Source organism: Tachysurus fulvidraco, chromosome 9, assembly GCF_022655615.1.
Source record: "Tachysurus fulvidraco isolate hzauxx_2018 chromosome 9, HZAU_PFXX_2.0, whole genome shotgun sequence".
NCBI lineage: Eukaryota > Metazoa > Chordata > Actinopteri > Siluriformes > Bagridae > Tachysurus > Tachysurus fulvidraco.
The window spans coordinates 6,115,051-6,128,717 of NC_062526.1; the positions used below are offsets into that span (position 1 = coordinate 6,115,051).

Below are 13,667 nucleotides of genomic sequence, written 5' to 3' on the forward strand. Positions count from 1 at the left end.
GAGACATCTCTGCCTCTGTGTGAACTATATAATAGTTTAGAGCTTCATTTCTCAGAGGAATCATTCCATAAACATTTTTGTCTTGCTTAAAATTTTGACACAGACAACAGCTTCTCTGTGTGGGACCATGAATAGATAATGTAGACGTTTTGCATTAAGTGTTTATTACTCAAGCCTGAAGCTTTATGCATCATTACTTCTTCATTAAGTCCTTCGTTTCTGTGTCGAACAGGTAAACGCTACGACGAGAAGGTGGATGTTTTCTCCTACGGCATCCTGCTATGCGAGGTGTGTCTCACCACAACTCAGCTCACCTTTCTTTTTCCTCACATTGGCTAGAATGTACAATCCTGTCTTAATCCTGCGAGGGCTAACACAAAACCTAGTGCTAAAACTAATCTTAGTGCTCGAATCTTCTCCCACTCTGTGGGGCATGTGCATGGCTTTCGTTCATTTTCTGTACGTTTGTGGCTTTAGATAATCGGGCAGGTATACGCCGATCCCGAGTGTCTGCCCCGCACACTGGACTTCGGGCTCAACGTGGGCAAGTTTACAGAGAAGTTTCTACCTGAAGACTGTCCTCCTGCTTTCTTCCCGTTAGCCGTGGCCTGCTGCGACCTCCTTCCTGACAACCGGTTTGTGTTTTTGGTGCAACGAAAATTGCCAGCTATGATATCTGAATGAAAATGTGTCTTTTTTCCAACACTTTAATCCTGCCAGGTCGAGTTTTGTCTTCAGCTATAATGGAGCTGAAGAGATGTAAACCAGTGATACACAGGGGCTGAGTGCCAGCTTGCTCTTTTCCTCTTCCCTGCTGAGTGAAATCTGAATGCTCACTGAATTACAAATAGCTTTGCAAAGCAATCCTGCAGAGGAGATTCTTGTCTTCGGTCTCTCACTAGTGAACTGGGTATTACATAAGGAATGATAATACACATCGGATTGTGCTGTTTGAGGAAAATAATCATCACTGGGTCCTGAGATGGGGCTAAAATTTGGTCGAGGTTTTTTTTTAAATTTAATTTACTTTAATTTAATTAATTAATCGATTGATTGATTAATTAATTATAAATTATCCTGTACTACAGCATATTGGCAGTCATTTCTGGCAGTGACTTTTTTTTTTTTATTAAAGAACAACATGTATATGTAAACATTTACAGCTACATTTAATACTATATAGTATTACTGTGTATATAACAGCATCTATAAACATCCCTCATAACATCTCTCATCCCTCATCTAAACTTTCCCTCATCAAGTTAATAATAGTTACAGTAAACTTCTTACAGAAAGACATGCCATCTAAATGATTATATACTTCTACTTTACATTGTTTAATACAATTTTATTAAATTAACCTATTCACCATAGGCTGTGACTAAGCTGTTGCTATAGAAACGAGAATGTGTTGGAACAAGACCATTTAATATTAAACTGTGGTTTGAATCACAGCCAACATTAGAGTTAGTGCTGCTGTCAATCAACACATTCGGACCAATCAGATTTGAGAATGCAGCATCTCTGTTATATAACTACTAAATAAGTCTAAAATGTATTTTCCTGGTTTACTCTCACTCCTGTACTTTGATCTGAATAAATCCTGAAGCTTACTCGTTGACTTGTTCTGAACATTTACTCCTTTGCATTGCCCCGTGCATGTGTTTAGAGAAAATCAGCAAGTCTTTTATTTGAATAAAAGATGCAAAGCATTATTTTAACCCCCGTCTCTGACGTCTTTCCTCTACAGGCCTGCTTTCCAGAAGCTGGAGGACTGTTTCGAGGCCTTGGCTCTAAACCTGGAGCTCGGGATCCCTCTTCCAGCAGAGCTCGATGAGCTGCAGCAGAGACTTTCGAAGCCTAACGGGTCCAAGAGTGAAGATCTGTCTCCGAAATCCAGCTCGTCCCCAGAGCACTCCAGCCTGGAAAAAGACGACACGTAGCCGGATGAAGCAGAACTTGTAGATTTGGGCCTGCAGACAGACTGCACAGGGTGGTGACTAATCTGTTATGACCTACACGGACAAGTTTACACAAATGGATATGCTGGATTCTGTGCGCTTGGTGTGTTTCCAGTGCACTCACACTGGGGTGCTTGTGTTGAGTTAGAATGTTGAGGGCATTTTAGAGCTGATGGATCCAGGGAGGCACATTTCATGACTCAAGGAGGTTTTCTTTTTCTCTTAAGGGTAAGGTTTTTTCCTTACATTACAGAGTAAATTTGCTCTATTTGGTCATCTCTTTTCCTATTTATATCTGAAGAGCTTGTGCTAATCTGTAAAAAGAACCCAAATGACATGCAGCTGCTAGGATCAGAATAAAACTCACAGGGGTCTAAGTACGGCTTCTTTTCGTGTACCTGTGAGCCTGCGTCGAACTTCCTCCAATAAAATTCCTAGTATCTTGTTGCTGGAAAGACTGATAATCCATTGGATGACTTTGTAACGTGTACAGCACAGGCTGTTTAATTCAGGTTGTTACTCTATCGTGAACTCAGCACTGCTGGTTTAAAAGGCACCGTTCCAGGTTGTGGGGATTACTGAACATTGCTGCCCTCTGGTGGTTGATTACATTATTGCGTATATTTATCAGCAGGAATAAAGACAAAATGCCTGGACAAAAAAACTGGATCAACTGTTTAAATAAATAAATAAACAAATAAATAAACAAACAAACACAATAATAGAAATGACCACCAGTAACAGGTCTGTTTTATTCCCCACTACAAAAAGGAGTCTTTAATGATTAGTGAGTCTTTGTCCTGGACAAGTGGTTACAGATTTTTGTCTTTTTTTTTTTTTTTCTTTCAAAGCAGCTGCAAGTTTAGTAGCATTAATGATGTTTGTGTAAAAGCACAAAACATAAAAGTAACTGGATATGATTTTTGTAGTTTGATGTCTCAGAATTATATAGAAGTTGTATTTGAATAGCGTGGGATAACGTTGGTTTGCTGATCGCTTGTTGTAGAATGTAAAAAGTCCACTAATTTTCCCCTCGCATTCTTTAAAAAAAAAAGGTACTTGATGTGTGAACATCATAACCACTGATTTGTATTTCCTGTGTTTCTGACTCAAATAACTTAATTCGTTGACTTTGTGTTGTTCATTTGACATTAAAACCAATAAATGCTCTTATCTATGAACTAAAACCAAATCATAGTATGCAACTGTAATCATTGAATAACTGACAATATGCTGTTTTGTGTTTTAGAAGTTATTATTTATTTATTTTTATTTTTTTTCTTCATAGCAGTGAAAATCTGCCAAACATTAAACATAAGATCTCTCAAAAAAAAAAAAAAGGTGTGTAATATCATGACAGAAAAAAAAAATACAGACTCCAGGTCCTAATAATATGAACATAAAACAAAATAACACAATGTAGATCTACATACCATCCTGAAAAGGAAAAAAAAAAAGAGGAAAGGAAAGAAACGAAAGAACGGGAAAAATTCTGAGGTTTCCAAGATTGTTTTCCTCATGATGGATTTGCTCACATAAATAAGTGACCAAGCCAGCTTTCATCTGTCAATAAAAAGAAAAATAATAAACAAAATTCAGTCGTGTTAGTCTCCCGAGACGGATCTCTCGCTACAGTCTGTTACATTTCGTTACGAAACAGAGCCTAAAAGCGTCCTTTCCTACAAAATGTTTCACTTTAAAGACGAGATGACGACGTTTCCCAACCCGGTGACGACACCTTGCTACAAAAATGTTTGTTTTTCCATCATAAATGAAAATGCAGAGAGCCAATCGAGATTCAAGATTCTGAAGCTTGTGGCCAGAAAAGTGTAGAAAAGACATCAAATGATCAGCGTCCCACACATGGAGTTTATCTGGAGCAGATGGGCTTCGGCACCATCAGATTTGGCAGTTTGCAAAGCAGATAGAGACTAAAACCAGAAACGTTTGTGTTGCCAGTCTAAATCACTCATCTTAAATCCCATACCAGATGAGGAACACTTAGGTGCTGGCTGATCCCCACCATGCTTTGCTAGTCAACATTTCTTTGCATTGGTCTTCCTTGGGAATGTATTACTTTACCCACCCAAAATACTAACACTCCGAGAATCCTCATGAAAATCTGTACACTAAGGCAATTGCGTGTGGAAACTTGTTTCCCATAATAAATCCTGCAGGATCCCATCAAAGCTGATGAATATACTGTAGATCCACTTTGCTAATTGACCAAAAAGCCACTGGAATACTTAGTGCTACAACTCCTGAGGGACACTAGAGCACTAAACGGTGTGGAGGGAAATAAAAATGCTTGTACTTGCTCTGCCCTTTTTCTCCAATTAACATAATGCAGGATCATCATAAAACAAGCACTTCGGTTTACCCCTGTTATAATACACAGCTTCATTCTCGTCATGTGCATAAAAAAGGCTTGTGAACATACCATCATGCTATAACCAGCATGCAAACTGGTGAAATGCCTTGAGCGTACACGTCACTCTAGCACTCCAAAAGATCACAGTGAAAGGTTTACACATGATTGACGTTGGGGGGGAGAAAAAAAAATCCTGACATGCACTTTTATACAACTCCTCCCCAGGTCCACGCATCCTGATTTATCCTTGATGTGTCCTGGTGCATCCTCTGCTCCTCAACATAGCTGTTGTTGAGAAGATGAGGATGCCAAGACGTCTGTAAAGAGCTTTCCCTTCTCCAGAAATGCAGGAGACAGACAGATGGGAGGGTGTTTTGGGTTGGTGCTGATCCTCTGAGACTCAAGATTTAATCATTGTGGTCCTATCCAGGACTCGTCAAGCTCCAGGGGTCCCTGTAGAGTCAATGAGTGGGTCGCTGCCCTCGACGACGCCCTGCGGAGGCGCTTGCTCATTCGCCGCAGCTACCACAATGGTGTTCTCATCCACCAGCTCGCAGGTGGGGTTGGCGAATGCCGAGAAAGGAAGCGTGATGCGGTGCATCTCTCGCTCATACACACGCTGCTCGTGCTGCTTCTTCAGGTCACGACCCCTGTAAATAAAACAAGAAGAGCTCGATAACTATGAATAAGGAGCATAGGTGTGTGTGTGCATGATGTATCTTTAAAGTCATCGTTATTTTCCAGAAAGTGCAGCTTTAATAGTAGAGTTACATATTCCAAGGTTATGTTTGAGAGTAAATCTTCAGAAGGTGTCATATATTTGGGAAGCTACTGAGCCAAGAAGAAAGACAAACGAGTGATGGTTGTGTACAAACTACGCTCACGGCATGCGCCCTTTCTTCAACCTTCCTTTCTGTTTTCCTCTGTGTGCACCCGTGTATCGTCTCTTATTGTGCCCGGCTTTGTGTAACATGAGCATTACGCAACCATCTTGCATCTCTTCAAATACATCTCTGCAATGAGCCTGAACTCGTTTCTGTCATCAACTATTCAGGTGTGTTAGGTCTAAAATAAACTCCAATTTCTGCGATGAAGTCACTTATTTAACTGCTCTGTTTATTACTATATCTTTATAAATGACCTGTGAATATCTGTACAAGAACGTGTGTGCGTCTGTGTGAAAGAGAGCTACCGAGATGCTTCACCAGAGTGAAATCCCAGCTCTCTTGGGGAAAAAAATAGACAGAAACTGCTAGTATGACTTTATCTAGCAACATTAGCCAAGTTAGCTAGATACCTGGCATTGTGTAACTAAACAGTTACTTAACTAACCTTCAGCAAACTGCCTCAATTAATCTAACAATACAAAAGGAATATCTTATCCTATCTTATCTTAACCAGGTTTTTTAATGGTAAAGCCAAGTAACGTATTGTATTGTGTTGCTATTACAGGCTAACTGATTAGCCGTACTAACTAGCGTACTGTTTAACCAAGAGCGAACCTTCCTAGAAAGTTAGTTAGCATTAGAAAAGGAATGATGAGATAATAGCATATAAAAATAAAAGAAGAAAAAATAAAAATTGCAATGCAATAAAAATATATTTCAATTTGTAAACATATATGGATTTATTTGAAACAATTAAATTGATAAATTAGACACTGCAATCGACCCACTTTGTTTAGTAATATAGAGAGAGAATTAATATTACAGATTAGTGGATTTGAGAAGAAAAAAAGCCGACTAAATTAAATAAATATTACATACATTTTTTTAATAATTGTAATTACTTAAAAAGCATCTTACTCCTCCTGATGGTCTTAATCACACACACACACACACACCACTGAACACCATTTCACAAGATTCCCAACACCACAAACTAATGATGAACATAAACAACTGAACTACTGATAATGACTTACAGCATGTGCTGTCTCGCTTTATTTCATCTAACCCTCTTCCTAACAAGCCGTGCTTTGTCTGTGTCCTCTTTCTGATTTCACGCTCTGGTCTGTTCTGTACTGACACTAACTCTCTCTCTGCTTTGTGCTGGTGAGTTTGTTTGTGTGTGTGTGTGTGTGTGTGTGTGTGTGTGTGTGTGTGTATATACACTTACCGCTTGTACAAGTAACCCGTTGTAATTCCCACTCCCAGTATGATAATGATGGTGATCATAATGATGGCAAAGACGTAACCTAAAAAAGAGCACATCAGCAGATCAACACCACCGGGGTCTGGAAAAAGCCGAACAGAGCTGCTCATCTCTCCAAGCATTTACAAACAACATGAAGCGACCAAACACTGCCAGATTCTGACACGACATAAACTCCCAGAGTTCTCCGTTCAGATCAGAGCTGCTCAGGCATAAGAGAGAAGTTTGAGGTTTTATTTATGAACAACAATCATAAGATGTACCCATAGTTCCTAGGTCTTTCTTCTTCTTGGGTCCTGTCTTGACCCTCTGGCTGACCCCCACCACCGGCTGCACAGCTTCAACTTCCGACTTGCTTCCGACGTCCAACTGCTCCGTCGTTCCTTCCTCCTCTACAGAAGGACTCGTGACACAAGTTGACTCTTCTGAACAGTTTTCTTCTGTGGATTACAAGGACATTTGCCTGAATTCACATTCAGACATGATTTAAGGCCTTGATAAGCAATTATCTAAGCTTTTAATGTTATAACAATTCAATCATTCATTCATTTCTTAAAAAAAAAAAAAAAAAAAGACGTTTCTAGTGGTTATGTGGTTACTACTGCTTTTATGTGGTGCATTAGACTCTGGAATAGACCAGACATGTCTGTTTTGTATTTCATTTTGGGAGAATAAACATGTACGTCTCCATCGATGCCATTTACCGACCAGCAAACTCTGTGAAAACACTCCACAGCTGCTTTTAGCTAAATAATTCTGTAAGAGCTGTAATGGAGAATCTCCTGGTTCATGTTTAAAATGCTGAAGCTGAAGTGGTTGAAATACATCCAGGTTTTATACATGTTTATTTCCTCTGCTCGGTTTGGTGCTGGTTCGCATTCAGTCCGTCATGAGCGGACACAAATCTAGTCATCAAAGGGAACGTTATTTCATTTCAAAATGACGTCTGGCAACGTTTTTTTTTTAAAGCCGTTTTTTTTTAAAAAGAAGATTAAAAATCAGAGAAATCCTGCTTGATTGACGGTCCTATATTTTAGACTCCTCCTACTGCCCTGAAGCGAAATTTAACAGCACAAACAAGAGAATCTTGTTCCGTCAGGCAAGAAAATATTGTTCGAAATACTGGATGTGTATTTATCAAAATGGCCATGTGATTAGCGAGTTTATCACTCCTGTAATCTTTATATGCTGTGTGTAATGAAGCACTGAATGCCCTGAAGCACTGGAGGATTTAGGCCTGTGGGGTAAAATAAACAATCTTGACACAGAATGATGGCAACAATCTGTTTTCCGGGAAAAAAAAAGGACCCAGACAGTTATGTAAGCCACTTATCCTTACATAAGAATAGGCAAATGAGCAATGCTAAATAAATAATAATAATAATAATAAATCCCACCATTTCTAGTGTGCAGTGTGTGAGCTCTGTTACGGTGTGTTTTGAGGGTTTAATCATCACCATGACCAAAGCAAAATGTCTTTATCATCACAAATAACACTATAGAACAATACAATGTTATGTTGTGTTCATTTCTGCAGCTCTTCCTGTAGTTATTAGTCTCGGGTTGTGTCTTGTCTGTTACAGAGACGAAGCTTAGATTGAATTTGACCGATTAAGTAGCTTTCAGAAGACAACAACTGCGATAAGCCTCCATTAGCAGACAGACTGAACAAACACAGAGATCCTGCTCATGTATTTACCTTCCAGCCATTTGCTAGAGGAAAGAGAGAGGAGTTTCATTTTTAAACAGAGCCACACTCTGCTTGACATGTTTTAATGAGTTCATGGAAGGGAGAAACCTGAGCTGAGAACAACAACTCTGCTTATCTTCTCGTTACCTCCTCTGCTCCACACCCCCTTTTGAAAAAAAAAAAAAAAAAAAATTTGCTGCTCTAACTTTAAACAGTTCGCAGAGGCGACGAACCAATCAGAAGCTGTTACCGTGGAAAACATTTCACTTTCACCCAATCCAAATACTTCCTGAAGTATACGTGTCTGAAAAGTTTCCTTATGTTCTTGTTTGACTTGATCTGCCTGATCACACACACTCGGAGAGTATAAGGAGACACGTTCAAAAAAAAGGACACATGAAGCCTGACCAATTGGTCCATTTTCATAAACTTGAAGATTCAGGTCATTAAGCACCTCCTCTACCTTTCTTTAAGCTTATTAATCCTCCATTACAGACTTATGTAGTAAATCTCTACATGATGTCCAAATATGGGGCGGAAAGTACAGTACACGGTTGAACAAGGAAGAAAAAGTGACACACGGAACACTTGAACCTCAGTGAGGACAACGTTCGATCCCCGAGGGAAATGATTTGCACTGTATTTAGAAATATAGGAAAGCAGGACAGACGAGCAAGCGATCCACAGACTCATGCACGTGGTGCCAAATGTTGGAGAAATGTTTTGCTTAATAACACACTCCACACAAACCAGGTCAGAAGGGGTTAAAAAAAAAAAACAAGACATTCCTTGACAAAGCTCTCTTTTTTTTTTATTTCTACTGAAATAAGTAAAATGAAAAAAAAAAAAAAAAAAAAAAAACAGAACTTATCATTCTACTGAAACCCCAGAAAGAGGAAAGTCCTCCATCCTTAGACGTTTGCCTGGTGGAAAGCGTAATGTTGCACCTTTACCCCTGACTGTTACAAAGCACCGAAGACTTCTTCCATAAATGCTGAATGAACTTCGATTCACCATGAACTTCGATTCACCATGTCAATAGTTATACTTTTGTTGTTATTGTTAAATAAGAGTGCATTAAATATCTACAGTTGTAGAAAATGGATGTGGTAGGAAGAAATGTTCATTCAATAGCTTGCAATATTATAAAAAGTGTTTTAAGGTGTTTTATTTTCAACACTATCTCTATATGAAAAAGTTACCAACTGCTGATCTGTGTGTAGATTATAGATGCTGGCGATCAGTACTGAGCAGGTTTAATAAGATGGTTACCTTGGCATGCCTTAATAGCACATGCTTCTCTCCGGAGTTGTCCATCTGCTCCGGAAACATAGCACCAGGGCTCATCTGAGTCATCGGGATTACGGCAGTAGTTATGGTTCCCTACACCTGTAGAGAAGCATGGCACATTAACCAACAGAGACTTAAAAGGTATGCTGGGTGTTTTATAGAGATAAATGGCATAAAATTTAACAGTATATAAAAAAGAAAAATTCAGGGAACTTGACAACTTGCAATGGCAATTACACAGAGAGAGAGAGAGAGAGAGAGAAACAGTAAGAAAGAGAGTGTCAGTGAAAATGTCAGTGAGTCACAGTGCGTGAGAGAAAGAGAAAGAGAGAGTAGGTGTCACAATGCAAGAGAGAGAGAGAGAGAAAGAGAGTCACAGTGAAAAAGCGAGAGTGTGTCAGTGAGAGTCACGGTGCGAGAGAATGAGAGAGAGTCAGAGTGAGAGAGAAAGTGTGTCACATTGCAAGAGAGAGAAAGAGTCACTGTGAGAAAGAGACAGTGTATCAGCGAGAGTCATAGAGAGAGAGAGAGAGAGAGAGTGTGTCAGTGAGAGAGAGAGTGTGTCAGTGAGTGAGTGAGTGAGTGAGTGAGTGAGTGAGTGAGTGAGTGAGAGAGTGAGAGCAAACTACCATCTTATAAATTAGGTGTTTAAAAAAAAAACTAGACAAAGATGTTTCCTTTATATAAATGACCTTGGATGTGGTTGATAAGTGAAGACACTACAATGCCTGATATTCCAAGTATATATTTTCAAGACTTACTATAAAAACAGTCTCTGTCCTCATTACATGTTAACGTCCCTCAAAAATGTGAATCCAACACGGAGCCTATTAAACTAATTTACGGTTTGTTTTTGTGTTTCTAAGATACTATACTCACCAGTTTGTGATAGGGTCAATTACACAAATGACAAAACACAAAGCACCATCACGTTTCTGACTCGAGATATAAGCTTTATTCTTTAATCCCTTTCTATTAGTCGAAGGTGTATATTGTTCATTTAATCATGGCTTACTTCTAAGTAAAATATTTGCATCAACTGTATAACTTATGGAATCAGATGGACAGGTGATCTACCTCTGGTGTGAACTGCCTGGGAACTTTTAAACTGCTCAAATCACACACTCCATACAAACTAGGCCAAGGGACTTCAAAACAAGGGCTTAATCTTGAACTAATTTCAATATACCTGCTGAGTAAGGCATAAAAAAGGAATAAAAGAAAAAAACAAGGTGTGATGTTACAAAAAAACAATCAGCAATGCTGATGTGCATCATGTCAAAGTGTTTTATTTCTCGTATACCACAGCAATTTACCAACACACACACACTTATTTTTTAATTTATGAACAGAATGACACTTCACTTTATTCTTCAGTCTCTATTTTTTCACTCATTAAATTACAAGACATAATAAGCCCTCAGCTGTGCACAGTGCAGAACCAAGTCCATATATACATGATCAAAAAAAGAACAAAGTGTTGTTTAAGAAAGATAAGCGCCAATTGTGTGTTTTTATAACAGGTGGAAGAAACAGCTTGCTTTCTGCCTAATGTTGGCAGTGTATCGAATTCAAATAATTAGATGGCCCAAGTGGTAGCATGTGAAGGCAGCATTAAATAGAGAATACAGGCACAGAATAACTACATTTTAAACATACAGACCAATGCTATTACATAGTAAATGTCATGCAGATCTTTTTACAAATGAACTGCAGTCATGCTGTTTTTTTCTTGACTCGACTTTAACAATCAAACACATGTATAGGTGGTGGCACCCTAGAGTGTTCTCTAGCCCTGCCTATGTCACAGAGTTTGTTTGAAAAGCTAGACAAACCACTGGGTCACAAATCCCTTTATTATTACTTTAAAAATGGCACCGTACACTATTTCCTACTTAAGATAAACAAAAACTCTAAGAATGCAGTGCAGGATATTGGACACATTCTGCATCTAAACCCAGACAAGAGACATTTTGTAATGAGTAGTGTGTGCGTGCTATATATATATGAATGAGAAAGAGAGAGAGAGAGAGAGAGAGAGAGAGAGAGAGAGAGACTGTGTGCTAGATGAATAGATGAAGGGCTACCTTTCATTCTCTCTTACCTGTGGACATGTCTGGGTGCAGTGTGAGTTCGTAATCCCGGTTCGTGGTCTTCCAGTTCAGACAGAGACGCCCTGAGGAGGATTTCTGCTGCTCTCCCCTGTACTGCACACCCTTGCCATATATGCACTCTGTAAAGTGTTGCAAAACATGTTAAGGTAAATCAGTGCATTCATTCCTTACAGAGCATTAGGGATCTCAGTAGTGCTTAGGAAGTCAAGTGGTTCGACAACATTAAATAGATAAATAGACAGACAGACAGACAGACAGACAGATAGATAAAATTTTATTGTCATTGCATCTACCAGAAGTGCAAAAAAGTAGCAATTGTGCAAATAGACAAGTTATAAGTATATATGTAAACATATATACAGCATGTAATATATATATATATATATATATATATATATATATATATATATATATATATATATATATATATATATAAACATATGTACAGTGAATAAATATAAATTGCAGAGATGTGTGGACATTGTTGAAAAATACAAGTAAATGTTTCTTTGGTTATGGCATTGAAATAATGTGCAGACACTGTTGTAAAGGAACAAGTAGAAGGTAATAAGGTTTTGGCATTAAAAAATGTGTAAGCTAAACAAACAAGTCCAATAAACAAACAAACAAACAAACAAACAAATAAATAATACAGGGTTACATTTCCATACATAATTACTAAAAATAAATAAATAATAAGACTGAGCTGACATTTTTATTGTAGTGCTTTGAGTTTTATATATATACAAATATATATTTGGTGCATTGTGAAAATATTAAGTGAACATCCATAAAACACACGTCAATGAATAGAAGTCGTACACGTGAATATAGAACGAATGTGTATGAATAACACGTTATATCCGTTTTTTATAACTTATTCTAATACACTGAACAGAGAACAAAGAGACTCATCTCCTACCTTCATGAACAGATGAACAATCTCCCAAAGCAAAGCTGAGCAAAACCACTAAGTGCACAAAAAGGGTCATATTCAATGCCGTCGTTTAGCCTGTTAGCAGATGGAGTTCATAGTGAATCGAGTTATAAAAATCGTGTGAAATCTGTTTGTCAAGAAGAAGCTACTGCACCCTGATTAAAGCGCAGCCCTTTTTTGTTTTGGTAAATCCAGTTCTAATGCAGAGTTCACAAGCTCATCTGATTTACCGTTTATACGCGTTTAGGAGCACATGAACCGCCCCCAGTGTTAAACAGCCTCCCAGTGCTGAAAACACACTTTGTTTTTGTGTTCCCGAGATACTACATTCACCAATTAGTGATAGGGCCAAATATACAAGTGACAAAGCACAAACCGACACTTATTATAGTATATCCATGCATACATCCTATTTATGTGGCATTCTTTCATTAAATCTTATTTATTTGCTTTTATAAAACAGGTTATCGGTATTTATTATCACTAATTTGTTTTCGGCTCGTGCGTATTTATTTCCACGTTCCATACACATCTTACTTAAAGCCATTGTTCGAGACAGAATGAATAACATCTGACTATGATGAACTTTCGTGTAGCTCGTGAACGCTGCATCGGCTCAGCTTTGTAAACAACCTGAGCGGTAGCGGGCACGCGCATGTTTCTGGAGCTCATTGCAAAACACGTGGATTTTTGCTTTCAACCCAAAAACATAACTTCCGTGTTGTTGTTGTTGTATAAATTAATTCAGATTAAAATAATGCATCAAATGCAACTAAAATACCGGATTTGTTATAGACACAAATAGATAATCTAGTAAGGCATGTAGTTATTGAACTCTGTTTTTCTATAATAGTACTAATAGTAGTAATAAAATATTACCTCTGCAACATGCTTTAAGTTGACTTAAATTGAATTACATCTTATGTGTTTTACAATATAAAAAACTAGGTTAACGTTGTCTACAGCAAATATTTACACTTCTTCAGTGTACACTTATGGTGTATAATGACAACAAAAAATGATTAAAGTGGCTAAATGAAAATGTCTCTGAAATGCAATTTACAAACACAAACAGGCTTTCATTTCTGCATCTCCAACCATCTTTCCTATTTATCAGTCTGCCAGAATCACAAGAGAGGTCCAGATGCTT

The 13,667-nt window shown here is 38.1% G+C and overlaps 2 protein-coding genes across 2 annotated transcripts in view; one reads left to right on the top strand and one right to left on the bottom strand.

Moving 5' to 3' along the window:
• limk2 (LIM domain kinase 2) overlaps positions 1 to 3,158 on the top strand; it is a 34,683-nt gene extending 31,525 nt beyond the window's left edge. The window contains exons 14-16 of the mRNA XM_027162985.2: positions 233 to 288; positions 478 to 635; positions 1,751 to 3,158. Of these exons, the coding sequence (XP_027018786.1) occupies positions 233 to 288; positions 478 to 635; positions 1,751 to 1,943 (407 nt within the window). The 3' untranslated portion in view covers positions 1,944 to 3,158. The remainder of the gene's footprint in view (positions 1 to 232; positions 289 to 477; positions 636 to 1,750) is intronic.
• Positions 3,159 to 3,197: 39 nt separating this feature from the next.
• Positions 3,198 to 12,740, bottom strand: pik3ip1 (phosphoinositide-3-kinase interacting protein 1). The gene is made up of 6 exons (XM_027163033.2): positions 12,503 to 12,740; positions 11,571 to 11,699; positions 9,449 to 9,565; positions 6,750 to 6,926; positions 6,451 to 6,529; positions 3,198 to 4,982 (listed from the first exon to the last, which is right to left on the bottom strand). The coding sequence occupies exons 1-6, from the start codon at positions 12,570 to 12,572 to the stop codon at positions 4,769 to 4,771; spliced, it is 786 nt and encodes a 261-aa protein (XP_027018834.1). The 5' UTR covers positions 12,573 to 12,740; the 3' UTR covers positions 3,198 to 4,768.
• Between the last annotated feature and the right edge of the window lie 927 nt (positions 12,741 to 13,667).